The sequence below is a fragment of the Pelophylax lessonae genome, assembly GCF_965119305.1.
Source record: "Pelophylax lessonae genome assembly, chromosome: 10".
In the NCBI taxonomy this organism is placed as follows: domain Eukaryota; kingdom Metazoa; phylum Chordata; class Amphibia; order Anura; family Ranidae; genus Pelophylax; species Pelophylax lessonae.
The window spans coordinates 15,367,078-15,381,052 of record NC_138777.1 but is presented as its reverse complement, the minus strand read 5'-3'; the positions used below and the strand labels follow the sequence as shown (position 1 = coordinate 15,381,052).

General features: G+C 45.8%; 1 protein-coding gene across 1 annotated transcript in view; it reads right to left on the bottom strand.

The window, feature by feature from the left end:
• The window catches only part of GALNT18 (polypeptide N-acetylgalactosaminyltransferase 18), a 548,225-nt gene that overhangs the window by 54,540 nt on the left and 479,710 nt on the right, over positions 1-13,975 (bottom strand). Inside the window, exon 9 of the mRNA XM_082270869.1 lies at positions 924-1,019. Within this exon, the coding sequence (XP_082126995.1) occupies positions 924-1,019 (96 nt within the window). The remainder of the gene's footprint in view (positions 1-923; positions 1,020-13,975) is intronic.

Sequence of the window (13,975 nt, the reverse complement as noted above, 5' to 3'; positions counted from 1 at the left end):
CAGCAGTCAAGATCATTACCATAGTTCACTGTAGGCATAGGAATGTGAATATCAACATTATCAAACATTATTCGTATTTGGTTCCAAGGCAGGAGAGAAAAAAAAAAAAAAGGAGAGGAGAGGGAAGTCCTGCAAGATAAATTATGCATGCTTGAACCACATTTGCCTACGCTAAGCCAAACACCCCCCCATTTCTGAGTATGGACCAGGCTAAGGGCAGCCTTGAAGCCCACTCTTAAGCGTACTGGCTAAAAAATTCAGGTCAAAATTAGAAGTTATGGGAGAGGTTAGAATGAAGAGGGCAGGGGACAATTGCCCCCTGGGCCACTCGGCTGCACCGCTTCTGCCACGGACATTCCTAAAGGATTCCTGGTGAAAAGAAGTAAAAAGTCTCCACTGCTGACCTACTGAGTGCGGGATGAAGACAAAGACAGAGTGCAGCCCCCCCCCCCCCCACCATGGATGATGTAAACTGTGTCTGAGAAAAGACTGGTTCCATGCCCCACTGGAGACTCTCCTCCGGCCAGCCCCAACTGAGCTGTCCCAGCTCCCTCCAACCGCCCCCTGCTGGCCAGGTCAGAAACCCAGATTCCGGCCTGGGGTTATAGAGTACCTGGAGCAGAGCTTCAGCTTGGAATGGGGGTCAGAAAGAGGCTGGGAAGAGGGAGAGTGGGATGGGGGGGGGGGGGGGGCGATTCGCTGCACCATGGACCTCTGGATTGTACTTGTCCCCTAGGCTGAAAGTTGCCAGTCAGTCCCTGTTCTGTACTGCATACTGCTAAACACTGACATTTTCTGCTGGGGAGATGTAGAAGCAAAAAAAAGGGATAGGCTATTTTTTATTTTTTTTTAGGACTATTATTGACTATTCTGACATTAGCTTAAAAAATATTTTACAGCAAAATGAATAGAAGAAAACAAACCTGTGGTGTCATCCCATGGCAGATGTAGACGATGGGGATATTGTCAGTGTCCGGCCCCTGGTCAAGGCACAGGTCTGTTTTCAGGGAGTTCTGAAGCTGCAAAATTCAGAAAAAAGCCTTTGAGTTATCGGATGTGATGGAGAGCACAGAAAAATCTCCAATACCTCAACCATACAGCACAAATTCCAATTACATTCCATCATATAGAAATGGCCACTAGAGGGAGTATTTCTGAATCTGATAATAACCAAAATATAAAAATCATGTCAAAAATGATGTCCACGCAGTTGTTGCAATAAGAGTTTACAATGGGGGGATTTACTAAGGCTGGAGAGTGCAAAATCTGGTGCAGCCATACATAGAAACCAATCCGCTTCCAGGTTTTATTGTCAAAACTTAACTGAACAAGCTGAAGTTAGACACTGATTGGCTGCCATGCACAGCTGCACCAGATTCTGAGTGCAACAGGTTCAGTAAATCAACCCCAATGTGTACTTATTAACCACTTGCCGACCGCCCGCCGCATATTTACTGCGGCAGGCTGGCTTGGCTGCGCGAAACAACGAAGCCCTATGTCGGTCGCACTCGTGGTGCTGGGAGGGGGTGCCGATTCACGGGGCCAGCGGCTGCGACCGTTCTTCTCTCTGTAACGATCACAGAGCTCCTGTGATCCTTCTATATAGGATCACAGGTCTCTATAATCATTTCACAAGCCATGCCCCCCCACAGTTAGAAAACACTCCCCTAGACTCACACTTAACCCTTTGATCACCACTGTGTTAACCCCTTCCCTGCCAGTGTCATTATTACAGTAACAGTGCATATTTTTTTTAGCACTGATTACTGTAGTAATGTCACTGATCCCCCCCAAAAGTGTCAAAAATATCAGTTAGGGGTCCGATCTGTCCGCTGCAATGTTGCAGCCCTGCTAAAAATCGCTGATCGCCGCTATTACTAGTAAAAAAAAAAAAATGTAATAAAAATTACATAAATCTGCGATGCTTAGCGAGACCGCGACATTGCGGCGGACAGATCGGACCCCTGACTGACATTTTTGACACTTTTGGGGGGACCAGTGGCATTACTACAGTAATCCGTGCTAAAAATATGCACTGTTACTGTAATATGGACACTGGCAGGGAAGGGGTTAACTCAGGGGCAATCAAAGGGTTAAGTGCGAGCCTAGGCGGTGTTTACTAACTGTGAGGGGGATGGGCTTGTGGAATCAACACAGAGACCTGTGTTTCTAAATAGGAGGATCACATGTGCTCTGTGTTCATTCCAGAGAGAACAACGGTCTGCTGTGTTTACAACAGCAGACCGCCATTCTCTCTCCACGGGGAGCGATAGTGGGTGCCTGGCGGCAATCGTGGCCCCCCGCCTCGTGAATCGGCTTCCCCGCTGCCTAATAGGAGCGCAAGCCCGCCCGCAAACTGTCATACAGGTACGGGGGTTCGCTGAGCTGAGCCAGCCTGCCGCAGCATGTCTGCGGCGGGCGGGCGGCAAGTAGTTAATGAGGGTTAAAACGACTAAGAAGGCAGGAGTAAAATCGCATATAAAACAATCACATGTTGATGCTGTAGCTCCTCCCCTCCCTTTTAAACTAGAAGCTCCTCCTGCCAGTGTTTCCCTGCAGACAGGCTGGGAGAGAGCTGGGTCATGTGACAGCTGTATACCGACTAAGAAAAAGGTATTTCGATTTTTTTTTCCTAATAAAAAAAAAAAAAAAAGAGAAGGGATAATGTAAATTAATAAAAATTTAATTTTTTATTACATTTGTATACATGTGCTATAAACAAAAAAAAGAGCGACAATTCTGAAAAAAAGATATAACATTCCCAATAAAAAAAAAAAAAATTAATGTTTTCATCACTTTAGGCCAATATTTATTCTGCTACATATTTTTGATAAAAAAAAAAAATCACAATAAGTGCATTTTGATTGGTTTGAGCAAAAGTTATCGCAGCTACGATTTGTCATTTTTATTATTTTTTTTTTTCTTACTAGTAATGGCGGCGATCTGCGATTTTTAGCGGGACTGCAACATTACAGCAGTCAGATCGGACCCCTAACTGACTGAATAAAAATGTTAAATTTAAATAAATAAAATTAAATAAATGTTTAGTATCACTTTAAGTGATGTTTGAACTGGAAGAAAAGAAGGATTGCATTGAATATTTCCTTTATTAATTTCCTAGCTTTTGTATTCCAAGTGCTTCGGCTCGCCTTTGGTGAAGAAATACGATTGTAAGCTCCGCTGGGCAGAGATGGATGGCCTGTATAGAATTCTCTATTGATAAAGCAATGCAAAAGATAATTCTGCTATCTATATATTTAAAAGCCTCCCAATAATATTTGCATTGAACCGTCATACAGAGCATTGTGTGATACTGGGAGGGGGGAGGGGGGGTTAAGCAGTACAATCAATAGGAGGGTCACGTAGATGCACATTTTTACGAGGAACGCCAAAGTCAGTGTCTTTGGGATGAAGCGACATATTAATCAAAGACAAACCAGCCTGAGAAATTGGATCTGCTTCTTCAAGCAAAGAAAAAAGATATTCACTGTCCCATTTGATTAACAAACTCATTCCGGCCATAATATGAAACATGATTGCCAATCTATGGCGGGGGAGATAAAGATTTGCCACTGCGAGGCCGGGATGTTTAGCGCATCTTCGTCAGAGATGACTTTTTAACCTTGGACGCGGCACTGAATGACAAATGAAAATGTTTTTTTGTACCGGGGTGAAAAAAATGTGTTGTCTGTACAGAGAATGACCGTATGCAAGGCCATCTTACCGAATGGGCAAGCTGGGCAGTTGCCCAGGGGCCCCACTTACCCGGGGGGCCCCACCTGCCCAGCCCCAGCCAAGCATTAGTCCCGATTCCCTTGTGCATCCCGCCGCCAAACTTAGCAGGTGGCAAGCGTCTGTCGGCCCTGCGCTGCTGTCAGGCCACTTGGGCCTTGGAGAGGGAGCACACAACTGCAGGAATGCATGTCCGCCTCCACGGGAACAGTCGAGTCTGACTCCCGTCCGTGTATGTGTTCACCGGACCCAGCTGCCGAACTTGGAAGCTGTCATTAGCCTGGCACTGCTGTACCAATAAATATCGCCTTATCCATAATTTGCATTTTTATACTCGTGGGTGATTGTGTAGGCGGGGCCCCAGTGCACGGCATTGCCCGGGACCCTTTAATGCTCTTAAAATGGCACTGGCCATATGATCATCTCCTCTTAATCTGGGAGGATGGGGGGGGGGGGGGGGTTATTCTTGCATAAATGTTTTACAATAAATCATAAAGGGGAAAAATCACTCAGCCCTAAAAATAGTACTCTAATCCAGGCACACAACAATTAGAATGTCCAAAAACCATATAAGGGACACAAGTGTTAGACGGTCCAAATAAATTTCATATATGTAATGTCAGAAATACTTGAGGCTGCTCACCAGGAGCTAGATGCAGTCTCTGTAATGGCAAGAAGGTAAAAGGGGCGCCAACTAAGTGTAGCCTTAAAAGGTATCCGTTTATTTAAAAGACAATTAAATTAGTATACTCCACTTTTTAATTTTTACTAGGGATCGACCGATTATCGGCAACACCGATATATCGGGGGCTGATATGCACTTTCCCCGATATATGGGAATTGGCCCCGGAGGTTACCAATATTGCCGATATTTCGGGAAAGTGCTTGTACCGGAGTGATGCCTGCAGCTAGAGGCAACACCCCGGTACCGGTGTCAAGATAGCCGACGGTCGGCTGTCTTGTAATGAGGGCCGATGCGTCTGAGACGCCGCTCGGCTGTCATTAGAAGGAGCGGGAGGGGACGTCGCCCCCCCCCTCCCGCCGCCTTCCGTGGCTTGCCCGTGTCTCCTGTCCCACCGGGAGACCCGGGCATCCTACCTCCACCGCCGCCGAAGAGAAGACCCGGGACTCCATGTAAAAAACCCGGAAGTGATGTCATGACATCACCTTTGAATTAAAAAAACTGACAGCATTCAAAACTGCCAAACTTGGCATTTTGAATGCTTTTTGGTGCAGAGGAGGGGTTTGGGGTCTTTTAGACCCCCAGATCCCTCCACAAGGAGTACCTTTAGAAAAATAAAAAACATTTTTTTAACATGTCCGAAAATATCGGCCAATACCGATATGTGATGACCAAAATATCGGTATCGGCATTAAAAAAAACGATATCGGTCGATCACTAACTTTTACCTACAGGTAAGCCTATAATGCGGCCTATAATAAGGGCTTACCTGTAGGTAAAATTAATATCTCCTAAACCTGCACAGTTTAGGAGAGATTCTCCCTCCATGCAGTCGCTGACATCAGCGGCGCATGCGCTCTGAAGGTCCGGCGTGTCTGGCTGTGCAGGAGTGGGGGGATCAATGTTCATTTGCAGCTCCAACGTGGGGTGTGCTACATACAGAATGCAACACTGCAAATGGGGAAGAGGCGGATAAATGACCGGATCTCCTCCGCCATTGAGAGATCATTATATGTGTCTGTGAAAACAATGCACGGTCTTTTGTCACAGAGGAGAGGGCAGAAAGGTCCAGGCACCCATCAGGGACCTACTTCAATGTTAGACCAAAAGTTATTAACCCCTACAGAGCCAGAAGTTTAGCTCTGTGAAGAGGACCGGGCATCACCAAAGACAAGATTTCAGCCTGCAGGATGTGGGTCATACTTCATTACAGGTAAGTTGTATGAAAAAATACATTTTAAAGCGGAGTTCCGGCCACGGGGGTGAAATTTAGATAAAAATACCCCCGGGACAGTCAGGGCTAGTACATTCCATAATGGATAGCCTCTGAACTGTCCCGGGTCGCACTTACCTGCAAGAAGAAATACTTACCTTGAAAACGTCTTGTCCAGCGCTGCCATCTCAGGTGTGGGCACCTGAAGCCAGCGCGTCCTCTTCGGTGACGTCTGAGTCCCAGAATGCCCTGCACCGGCCCCGCTCATCACTTCCGGTGCGGGCGCAGCATCCCTGCACAGCTTCTGGGCATGCCCAGAAGCTGTTTAGCAGGGAATGCCGCGCCTGCACCGGAAGTGGCAAGCGGGGCCGGTGCAGGCGCATTGATTCCTGGGAGCGATGACATTCAGCTCCCAGGAGTCATCGCAAATCGGAAGTGACGCCACGGCCGCAGAGGGAGGAAGTGGAAGGAAGGTGAGTATATTTTCTTCAATAACAAGGTAAATGGGAAAAAAAAAAAAAATCGGGAGCATCCATTTCATTTTCAGGTGACACTCAGCAAGCGGATGGCCCAAAATCGATTTTTTAGATTTTGAGGCCGGAACTCCGCTTTAAGCTTTAAAAATACCCTGATGTTAAAGGCACTTACCAACATTTCTGGGAGTCAGTCTCCCCTCTCACTCTGGGCACCCGGTACTACTACTACTCCTACTACTACTACTCCTACCCCTCCTCTAATCTCTTCTATTCTCATCTGCTTTCTTTCTTTTTTTTTTGATCCTTACTCTTCTCTCCCCCACTGGGGGGAAAACTCTCTCTGTGTCTTACTTTCAGTGCAGCATGCTGGCCCGACGTGGGGAACCGCGCCATTCTATCCACCTCCCGATGCCTCCTCCTTCATTAATAATCATTGAAATATAAAACACCACCATGAGAACGGTTCCATTGATTTTTTTTTTTATTGTACTGTCTTATGACAGAGTACACAGCATGTTACTGTTCTTTGCCACCATTCATTATGTACCGAGTGGGGGCCGCATCCCACCCCCCCCCCCCCCCGGAATTATCGGCTGTTTTTGTACCATTCCTATAAAACCTAATAAATCTTTATTCTTTACAAGAAAATCCTGACAAAAAAAAGACAAAGCACCGCTGTTAACTGCTCCATGGTACTGTCACTATGAGAATAGGTACCCAAGTCATTCACTGCCAAAGCCATTCGCTCCGATATTACCTCCCCTGTATAATGATTTTCTCCTAGGTAGACCTTTATTCTTTGCCAGGAACTGCAATGAACTGAAAGCCCAGCTGAACCTTTTTATATTATTACTATATGGCAGTCAGGCTGCATAATAAATATGACCTTTTATTTTGTTTTTTAATGCTAATATTTGCTGCAACAATGGGTCTGTGCTAGCACCACGCTAAAGAGCCGGACCCTTGTTCAGCCCAGGTATCCAGCAGGTCTGACCAGTGGTGGCCTGTCCATTAGGGGCGCAGGGGTGCCGCCCCCCCCGACCCATGCATCCAGCCCCCTAATCTAGCGTCAGATGGATGGATTCCGATGGGGGATTTTTTTTTAAGCACGTGATTAGAGCCAGAGGTTTTAATAGGCTTCAAAAAAGAGTGAGTTCGGGGCGCAGAGCACTGCGCCCCGAGTCCACCCAGTTGTGTGACAATAGCGAATGAATATTCGCTATTGCCACACTGATTCTCCTCCCGGCCAATCCTGAGACCTGTTTCCCGATTGGCCGAAAGGAGAAGGCATCCTATTGGCCAATAAGGAGGGAGGAGAACATGGAGATTTAGGGGGAAGCCGCCGATGCCTGTCAGTCACGCAGAGCAAGGTAAGTCAACTGGCATGGGGGGGGGGGGAGTATATGGTGGTGCGGCCTGAAGTGATTGGGGAGGGGGGGTCCATCTGCCGCCCACTGTTCCCTCTACTGATGGAGCACCAGCCGCCACTGTGTCTGACACGCCCCCTCCCTCCGAGTGCTCCAATCAATAGCCCTGCTCAGGAAGTTTGAACACTGTTGATAGGAGCAACTGGATAGGGGGTGTGTCAGACTGCTGGAGACTTGGACAACTGAGCTCTGCTTTGTGCAGGGTTCCGGCTCTCTTGCATGCTGCTAGCCCAGGGTGTTGTAACCCTTGTTACCCATGTAGAACGGATTTTAAAACTTTGTTTTTTAAAAACCTGTAGCACTGGTGTGCTGGTAACCAGGGCTCCCCTGGTTACCAGCACACATTTACTTGAACAAATCTCTGAATCTCTCCTTGTCCCCAATGGCTCAACACATGAATGAACAGTCTAGAGGTGTTTGGTTTTGATGTTTATTGATAATTTGGGATGGGAGAAAGTGGGATACTCCAATTGAACTATTCACATTGTTTGAGGACTTCTACCTTCAAAACTCCACTCAAAAAGATATGAAACAGCCAGGCTGGTTATCCACACTGGATGGGGTTAGGTCTCTTGTTCTCTTTGCTCTCTAACAAGACGACTTCATGGACGATAATCTATCTTCAGGAGACTCTCACTAGCATCCTCTTCCCGCAGACACCCATCAACTTACTATCCTAGGAGCAGGGGTGGCCCCCCTTGGGTCAGGCCCCTGGACACGAGTTTCTGTACTCCCTGTACTGCAGAGACAGATCCTCCAGGGTCTCCCCTCCAAAAAGGAGACGAACAGGTGCCACTGAGTGTAGCATAAACTTTATTACATGATAATATATAGTAGTAACTCACATAGGAATATCCTTGAATCCGTGTTCCATGTTCCTAGATCGCTTCCTGTGTACAGTCTCTCCGCATCCCGACTGGCCCGCAGCCGGGTGATGACGATACAGGAAGGACCGTAGAGGAGCTGGATCAAGTGAAGGCAGCGGTGAACCGCAAGCCTTCCGGAAGTGACGGAACGCGTTTCGGAGCATGCGCACTAAACTCCTTCATCAGACGTATCCCCTCCCAGTCAGCTTCCCTGGAGCTCTGGGTTCAGCTCCTCACTGCTACTCTTCCAGCCCTCGGGATGAACCCCTGAGGCCTCATGGCACCTCTACAGAGGAGGAGGCAGCTGCCCCCTCTCCAGGACTCCGCTCCCCAACGAAAGACCTCGAGCACACGTGCTCCTGGCTTTTATACAGTATTCCAACATACACCGAGGCAACTTTCCCTCTGCCAATCGTCAGGACTGTATCAAAAGCCCATGCCCCCATTCGTCAGGTTTCCTCCCACTGTCCAACATGCCTCTCTATTGGACCAGTGTGAAACACTCTCTAGACAGAATGAATCGCATACTGAGAACACTGAGCAGACCTCACTAACAGATCCTGCTCTCTGGTAGGTAGAGAGCAATATAGATTTACCTGCAGCTCTTCTGGTAAGCAGACAGAGCACAAACTATACTTTCTCACTAGCACCTACCTAGAAGGGTGCTACATAACACACATGTCATACTTGCCTGCTCTGTGTAATAGGTTTGCACAGAGCAGCTCTGATCATCTTATTTTTGGGTCCCCCGCCAGTGCTCCTGGCTCCTCCCCCTCAAGCAGTGCCCCCAGTGAAAGCCACTTGCCCTGGGTGCACCGCTGCACGCTTGCTCCCAAGCCATAAGACACACAGAGCTGTGGATCAGCCTGGCCCTCTCCTTATTACCTAACTGGCTGTGATTGAAAGCTCCCGCTTCTGTCTCAGCCAATAAGGAGGGAGAGCCCCATACAGCCAGCCAATAAGGAGGGAGAGACCCAAGGGTATTGAGAACATCGCTGGATCAGAGGGGGCTCAGGTAAGCATGGGGGGGGGGGGGGAGGGTGCTGCACACAGGATTTTTACCTTCATGCATAGAATGCATAAATCTTCATCCTTTACAACCCCTTTAAAGTAAAATAGAAATGTATGCACCCTGACTTCATTATGGTAAATAATACAGGAAGGTTTGATTGGGCTTTAACCAATTCCACATCCCCACACAGGACAATGACCTTGCCGCCCATAAAAAATCCAATACAATACGGACTTTTCACTCCGGAGACTACAGCCGGCCTATGCTATAAATTCTTCATAGTACGCTCCTTGATTATTCTGACACTCGGCCTATATCAAAAACCTGCAAAATCAGCAACATCATTCTTGTGAATTTAGGAAATTTCCAGCATTTAACCCAACAGTGGATTCACCCTATAGAACTCTTATCAAAGTTCTTCCTTACTTTGATATGTAAGGTTTGAGAAGACAGCACAGCAGGTTTTTTATTCCTACTTTTATTCATTTCTGCTTGTTAACTCTTCTTACCTTGGTTCTTAGTTACCATGGTTTGTTATCACCAAAAGTGAAAGAAAATCACAAATTTTGGGTTGTTGCAAGAACAGTAATAGAAGGGAATGGTTATGGTGACCTTGGTGATAACTAGGGATTGCCTCACTATCAGTGTTGCCCCCTCCTGCAGGGGGCAGCATAATCCTACTGATATGAAGATCAGAGACCGCGTCTGTCAATGAACGATAGAGAAAAAAGTTTTGCCTTTATTTCTAATTTAAGCTGTAAAGGCAACCAGATAGCAGCAATAATGATATTCCCTGTTACGGTGGCCGGGCAGTACCGCCAGCAAATGCAACCTATTCAAGTGAATGGGACCACTCTGGAACCACATGTAATACACACTGTTGCATTCACAGGGTTAAAACAGTTGGTGGGGAGGTGACATATCACTGATCACTTTTCAGAAGGGGCGGCGACCACGGCCACCTGTGTAATCCAAGCCTTTTATTGTTCCCAGTTATCCTTAAAGCGGAGTTCCGGCCTATTTTGCAACTTTAGTGATTCCTGGAGTGCTCGCTATGCTGATCAACAATAGGGCATTTAAAAAATTTTTTGGGGGGTCCCTTACCTTATTTACAGGGCATTTTTGATTGTACTTCCTCCTTCTCCCCCCTCTGTGGCCGCGGCCACCTACGCCACTTCCTTTGCATTGCATCCTGGGAGCTGTTTGTCATCACTCCCAGGAGGCTGGAATCAGGAAGAACTTCCAGAACACTCCCTGGAATCAGGAAGAAGGACACATCAGATTACACTGCGGCTTCAGATGCCCACATCCAAGATGGCCGCGCCCAGACAGCGTTTTTAAAAGTAAGATTTTGACTACAATCCAATACTGTACACCTTGTAAGTATGAGAATAGCGGTTCTGTAAAGGGCGATGGACTAGTATTATAGGGGTATTTTTAGTTAAAAAAAGGTATTTGAGGCTGGAACTCCGCTTTAAGGACTACCGAACACCTCCCCTCTGTTATGGAGAAGGAGAGGGAAAGATTTCAGTAGACCTGTTGCTGTCCTGATATAGTGCAGTAAGCGAATGTTGTCACCCTAGGACAGGAAGTGGTGGGTTTACCAGGTAAAAATAAAGGAATAGTTAACTTTATGGATGATTAGAGCATAAAAAAAATTGGCACTAAAATAAAACAAACATGTAATGTGATATAAAATAGCATAAAAAAATTAAACGTTACATAAATCCTATAATAGGACCAAAATGAATGTGTTTGAATACAATAAAGTGTATAATCACGCTATTTGTGAAACAAATAAAATAAAAGTGGAAAATTCACAAAACAAAGTGCAATAATTCAGAGGAGAAATCTCCAAAAAAATCTCTAGTGATAGTCCATAGATAAGTGAAAAAAAAGTGTCACACTTGCTAAATGTCCACAATAAATAGTGGAAAATTGTGGACTTTTTTCACTTCTCTATGGACTATCACTAGAGATTTTTTTTTGGAAATGATTTCTCCTCTGAATTATTGCACTTTGTTGTGTGAATTTTCCACTTTTATTTTATTTGTCTTACAAATAGCATGATTATGCACTTTATTGTATTCAAACACATTCATATTGGTCCTATTATATGATTTATGTAACGTTGAATTTTTTTTATGCTATTTTTATTACATTTACATGTGTGTTTTATTTTAGCGCCAATTTTTTTATGCACTAATTATCTATTCTAGGGTACTCAAATTGGCTGCTATTAAGCCCTGCTTTTTTCTTACACCGTTACACTTTACATCTTTTATACTTATCGGTTAGTGCATTGTTTAACCTCTTGCCGACCGCAGCACGACTATTTACTGCGGCGGTCAGCCCCTCACAGGCAAAGCGACGTAAGACTACGTCGCTAGCCTGTGAGGCTCTAGAGAGCGAGCACTCCCGCTCACGGACCCCCCCCCCCCCCCCCGCGCGTGTGCCCAGCGGACCCGATGTCCGCCGGGCACTCGCGATCGTCGGTTACACCGGGAGAAAGGCAGGCGGCTAATGTAAACAAAGCCGCCTGTCATTCTTCCCTGTGTAAGAATGGAGATCACACGGTTCTACTATGTAGGACCGTTGATCTCTGTTCTTACACAACAAGCCACATCCAATCACAGTAAGAATCACGCCCCTAGGGACACACGTAACCCCTCCCTCTCAAAAAAAAGTTAACCCCTTCACTGCCAGTGTCATTTTACAGTAACAGTGCATATGTATAGCACTGATTACTGTAGTAGTGTCACTGGTCCCCCCAAAAGTGTCAAAAATGTCAGTCAAGGGTCCGATCTGCCGCAATGTCGCAGTCCCGCAAAAAAAAAAAAAATCGCAGATCGCCGCCATTACTCGTTAAAAAAAAAAAAACAACAAAAATGACAAAAATCTTTCCCTTAGATAGTAAACGCAATAACTTTTGCGCAAACCAATCAAAATACGCTTTTTGCAATTTTTTTTTACCAAACATATGTAGCAGAAAACAAATTGGCCTAAAATGTTAAAACATTTAGATTTTTACATTTTTTTGGGGGGGGAATTTCATATAAAAAAATGTGAAAAATATTGGGTTTTTTTGCAAAATTGTCGCACTTTTTTGTTTATAGCGCATGATCAAAAAATGGCACAGGTGATCAAATACCACCAAAAGAAAGCTCTGTTTGTGGGAAAAAAAGGATGTCAAATTTGTTTAGGTACAGCTTTGCACGACCGCGCAATTGTCCGTTAAAGTAACACAGTGCCGAAACGCAAAATAGGCCCTGGTCAGGAAGGGGGTAAAATCTTCCGGGGCTTAAGTGGTTAACTATCTTCATTTACTTTATGGATGTGTGACTGAACTTTGCTTTACTGGAGTTCTCCTTTAAGGACTTTTAATAAGCCACAGCATTTAAACTGCATCCCGTTAATGAAGTGGATTAGTCACGCGGGGTGCCCCGGCGTCTGGCTGTACATATCTCTTACGCTGGTATATTTTAGGCAAAGTTTCGGGTTGTATAAAGTTCACGTCGCCTGTGTTTAGAAGTCGGAATGGGAGAAAGGCACAGCCGGACTGGCGCTGGAGAGGAGTCGGGCCCCTCCGGCTCATCCTGGATTACATAGAAATCTTCCCTCTGCAGATGAGGATTTTAATGAAAGCCGTATGCTTGGAATATTCTACCTGTGAGGCCCAAATACACAGCATGCCTGTAACTCTGACTTTTGTCTATTCAATTCCTAGGATAATATGTGAATGTTCTTTTGATTCTGGTGTCCTCACCCACTGATGATGAACCACAAAAAAGAAGTACCCTAGCAGTAGCTCCAACAAATATACTTCTTCTCTGGCGCTGTCATCTGTCGTAATGACTTTTCTACTCAATCTTCTGAGCTAAATAAAGCTCAGTGTCCTGAATAAGTGAGGACGTTATATGAAGGGCGTCATGGGCCGGCCATCACAACACCTCTAATTATTGAAAGAGCAGTGCTGGAGTCATCCAATGCCCACCAGCGGTGCTGCACCAGTGCTTTCCCAAACATGGCACCTGTCCTGTCATTTGTGATATTCCAAGTGATTTGCTCCAGAATATGGGAGCATATGCTGCTCTAAAACCTGGAAATATCTTTCAGAACTTATGATGCTTTTCCAGTGCGTATGTAATGCAAGCTGCCCATTCCATACGCACTAATGCCACCCCCCCCCCCCAAATACCATGCAGGCATTTGAACTGAACGCTGATAACCAGCTGGAAGGTTCCTCTCCTCTTTGGTCCAGAGGGCGCAGAGCCCATGGTTGCCAAAAAGAATATTACATTTCGGTTTGTCTGGCCACAGAACAGTTTTCCACTTTGCAACAGACCATTTTAAATGAGCTTTGGCCTAGAGAAGACGACAGTGTTTCTGGCCACAGAACAGTTTTCCACTTTGCAACAGACCATTTTAAATGAGCTTTGGCCTAGAGAAGACGACAGTGTTTCTGGCCACAGAACAGTTTTCCACTTTGCAACGGACCATTTTAAATGAGCTTTGGCCCAGAGAACACGACAGTGCTTCTGGATCACGTTCAGATATGGCTTCTACT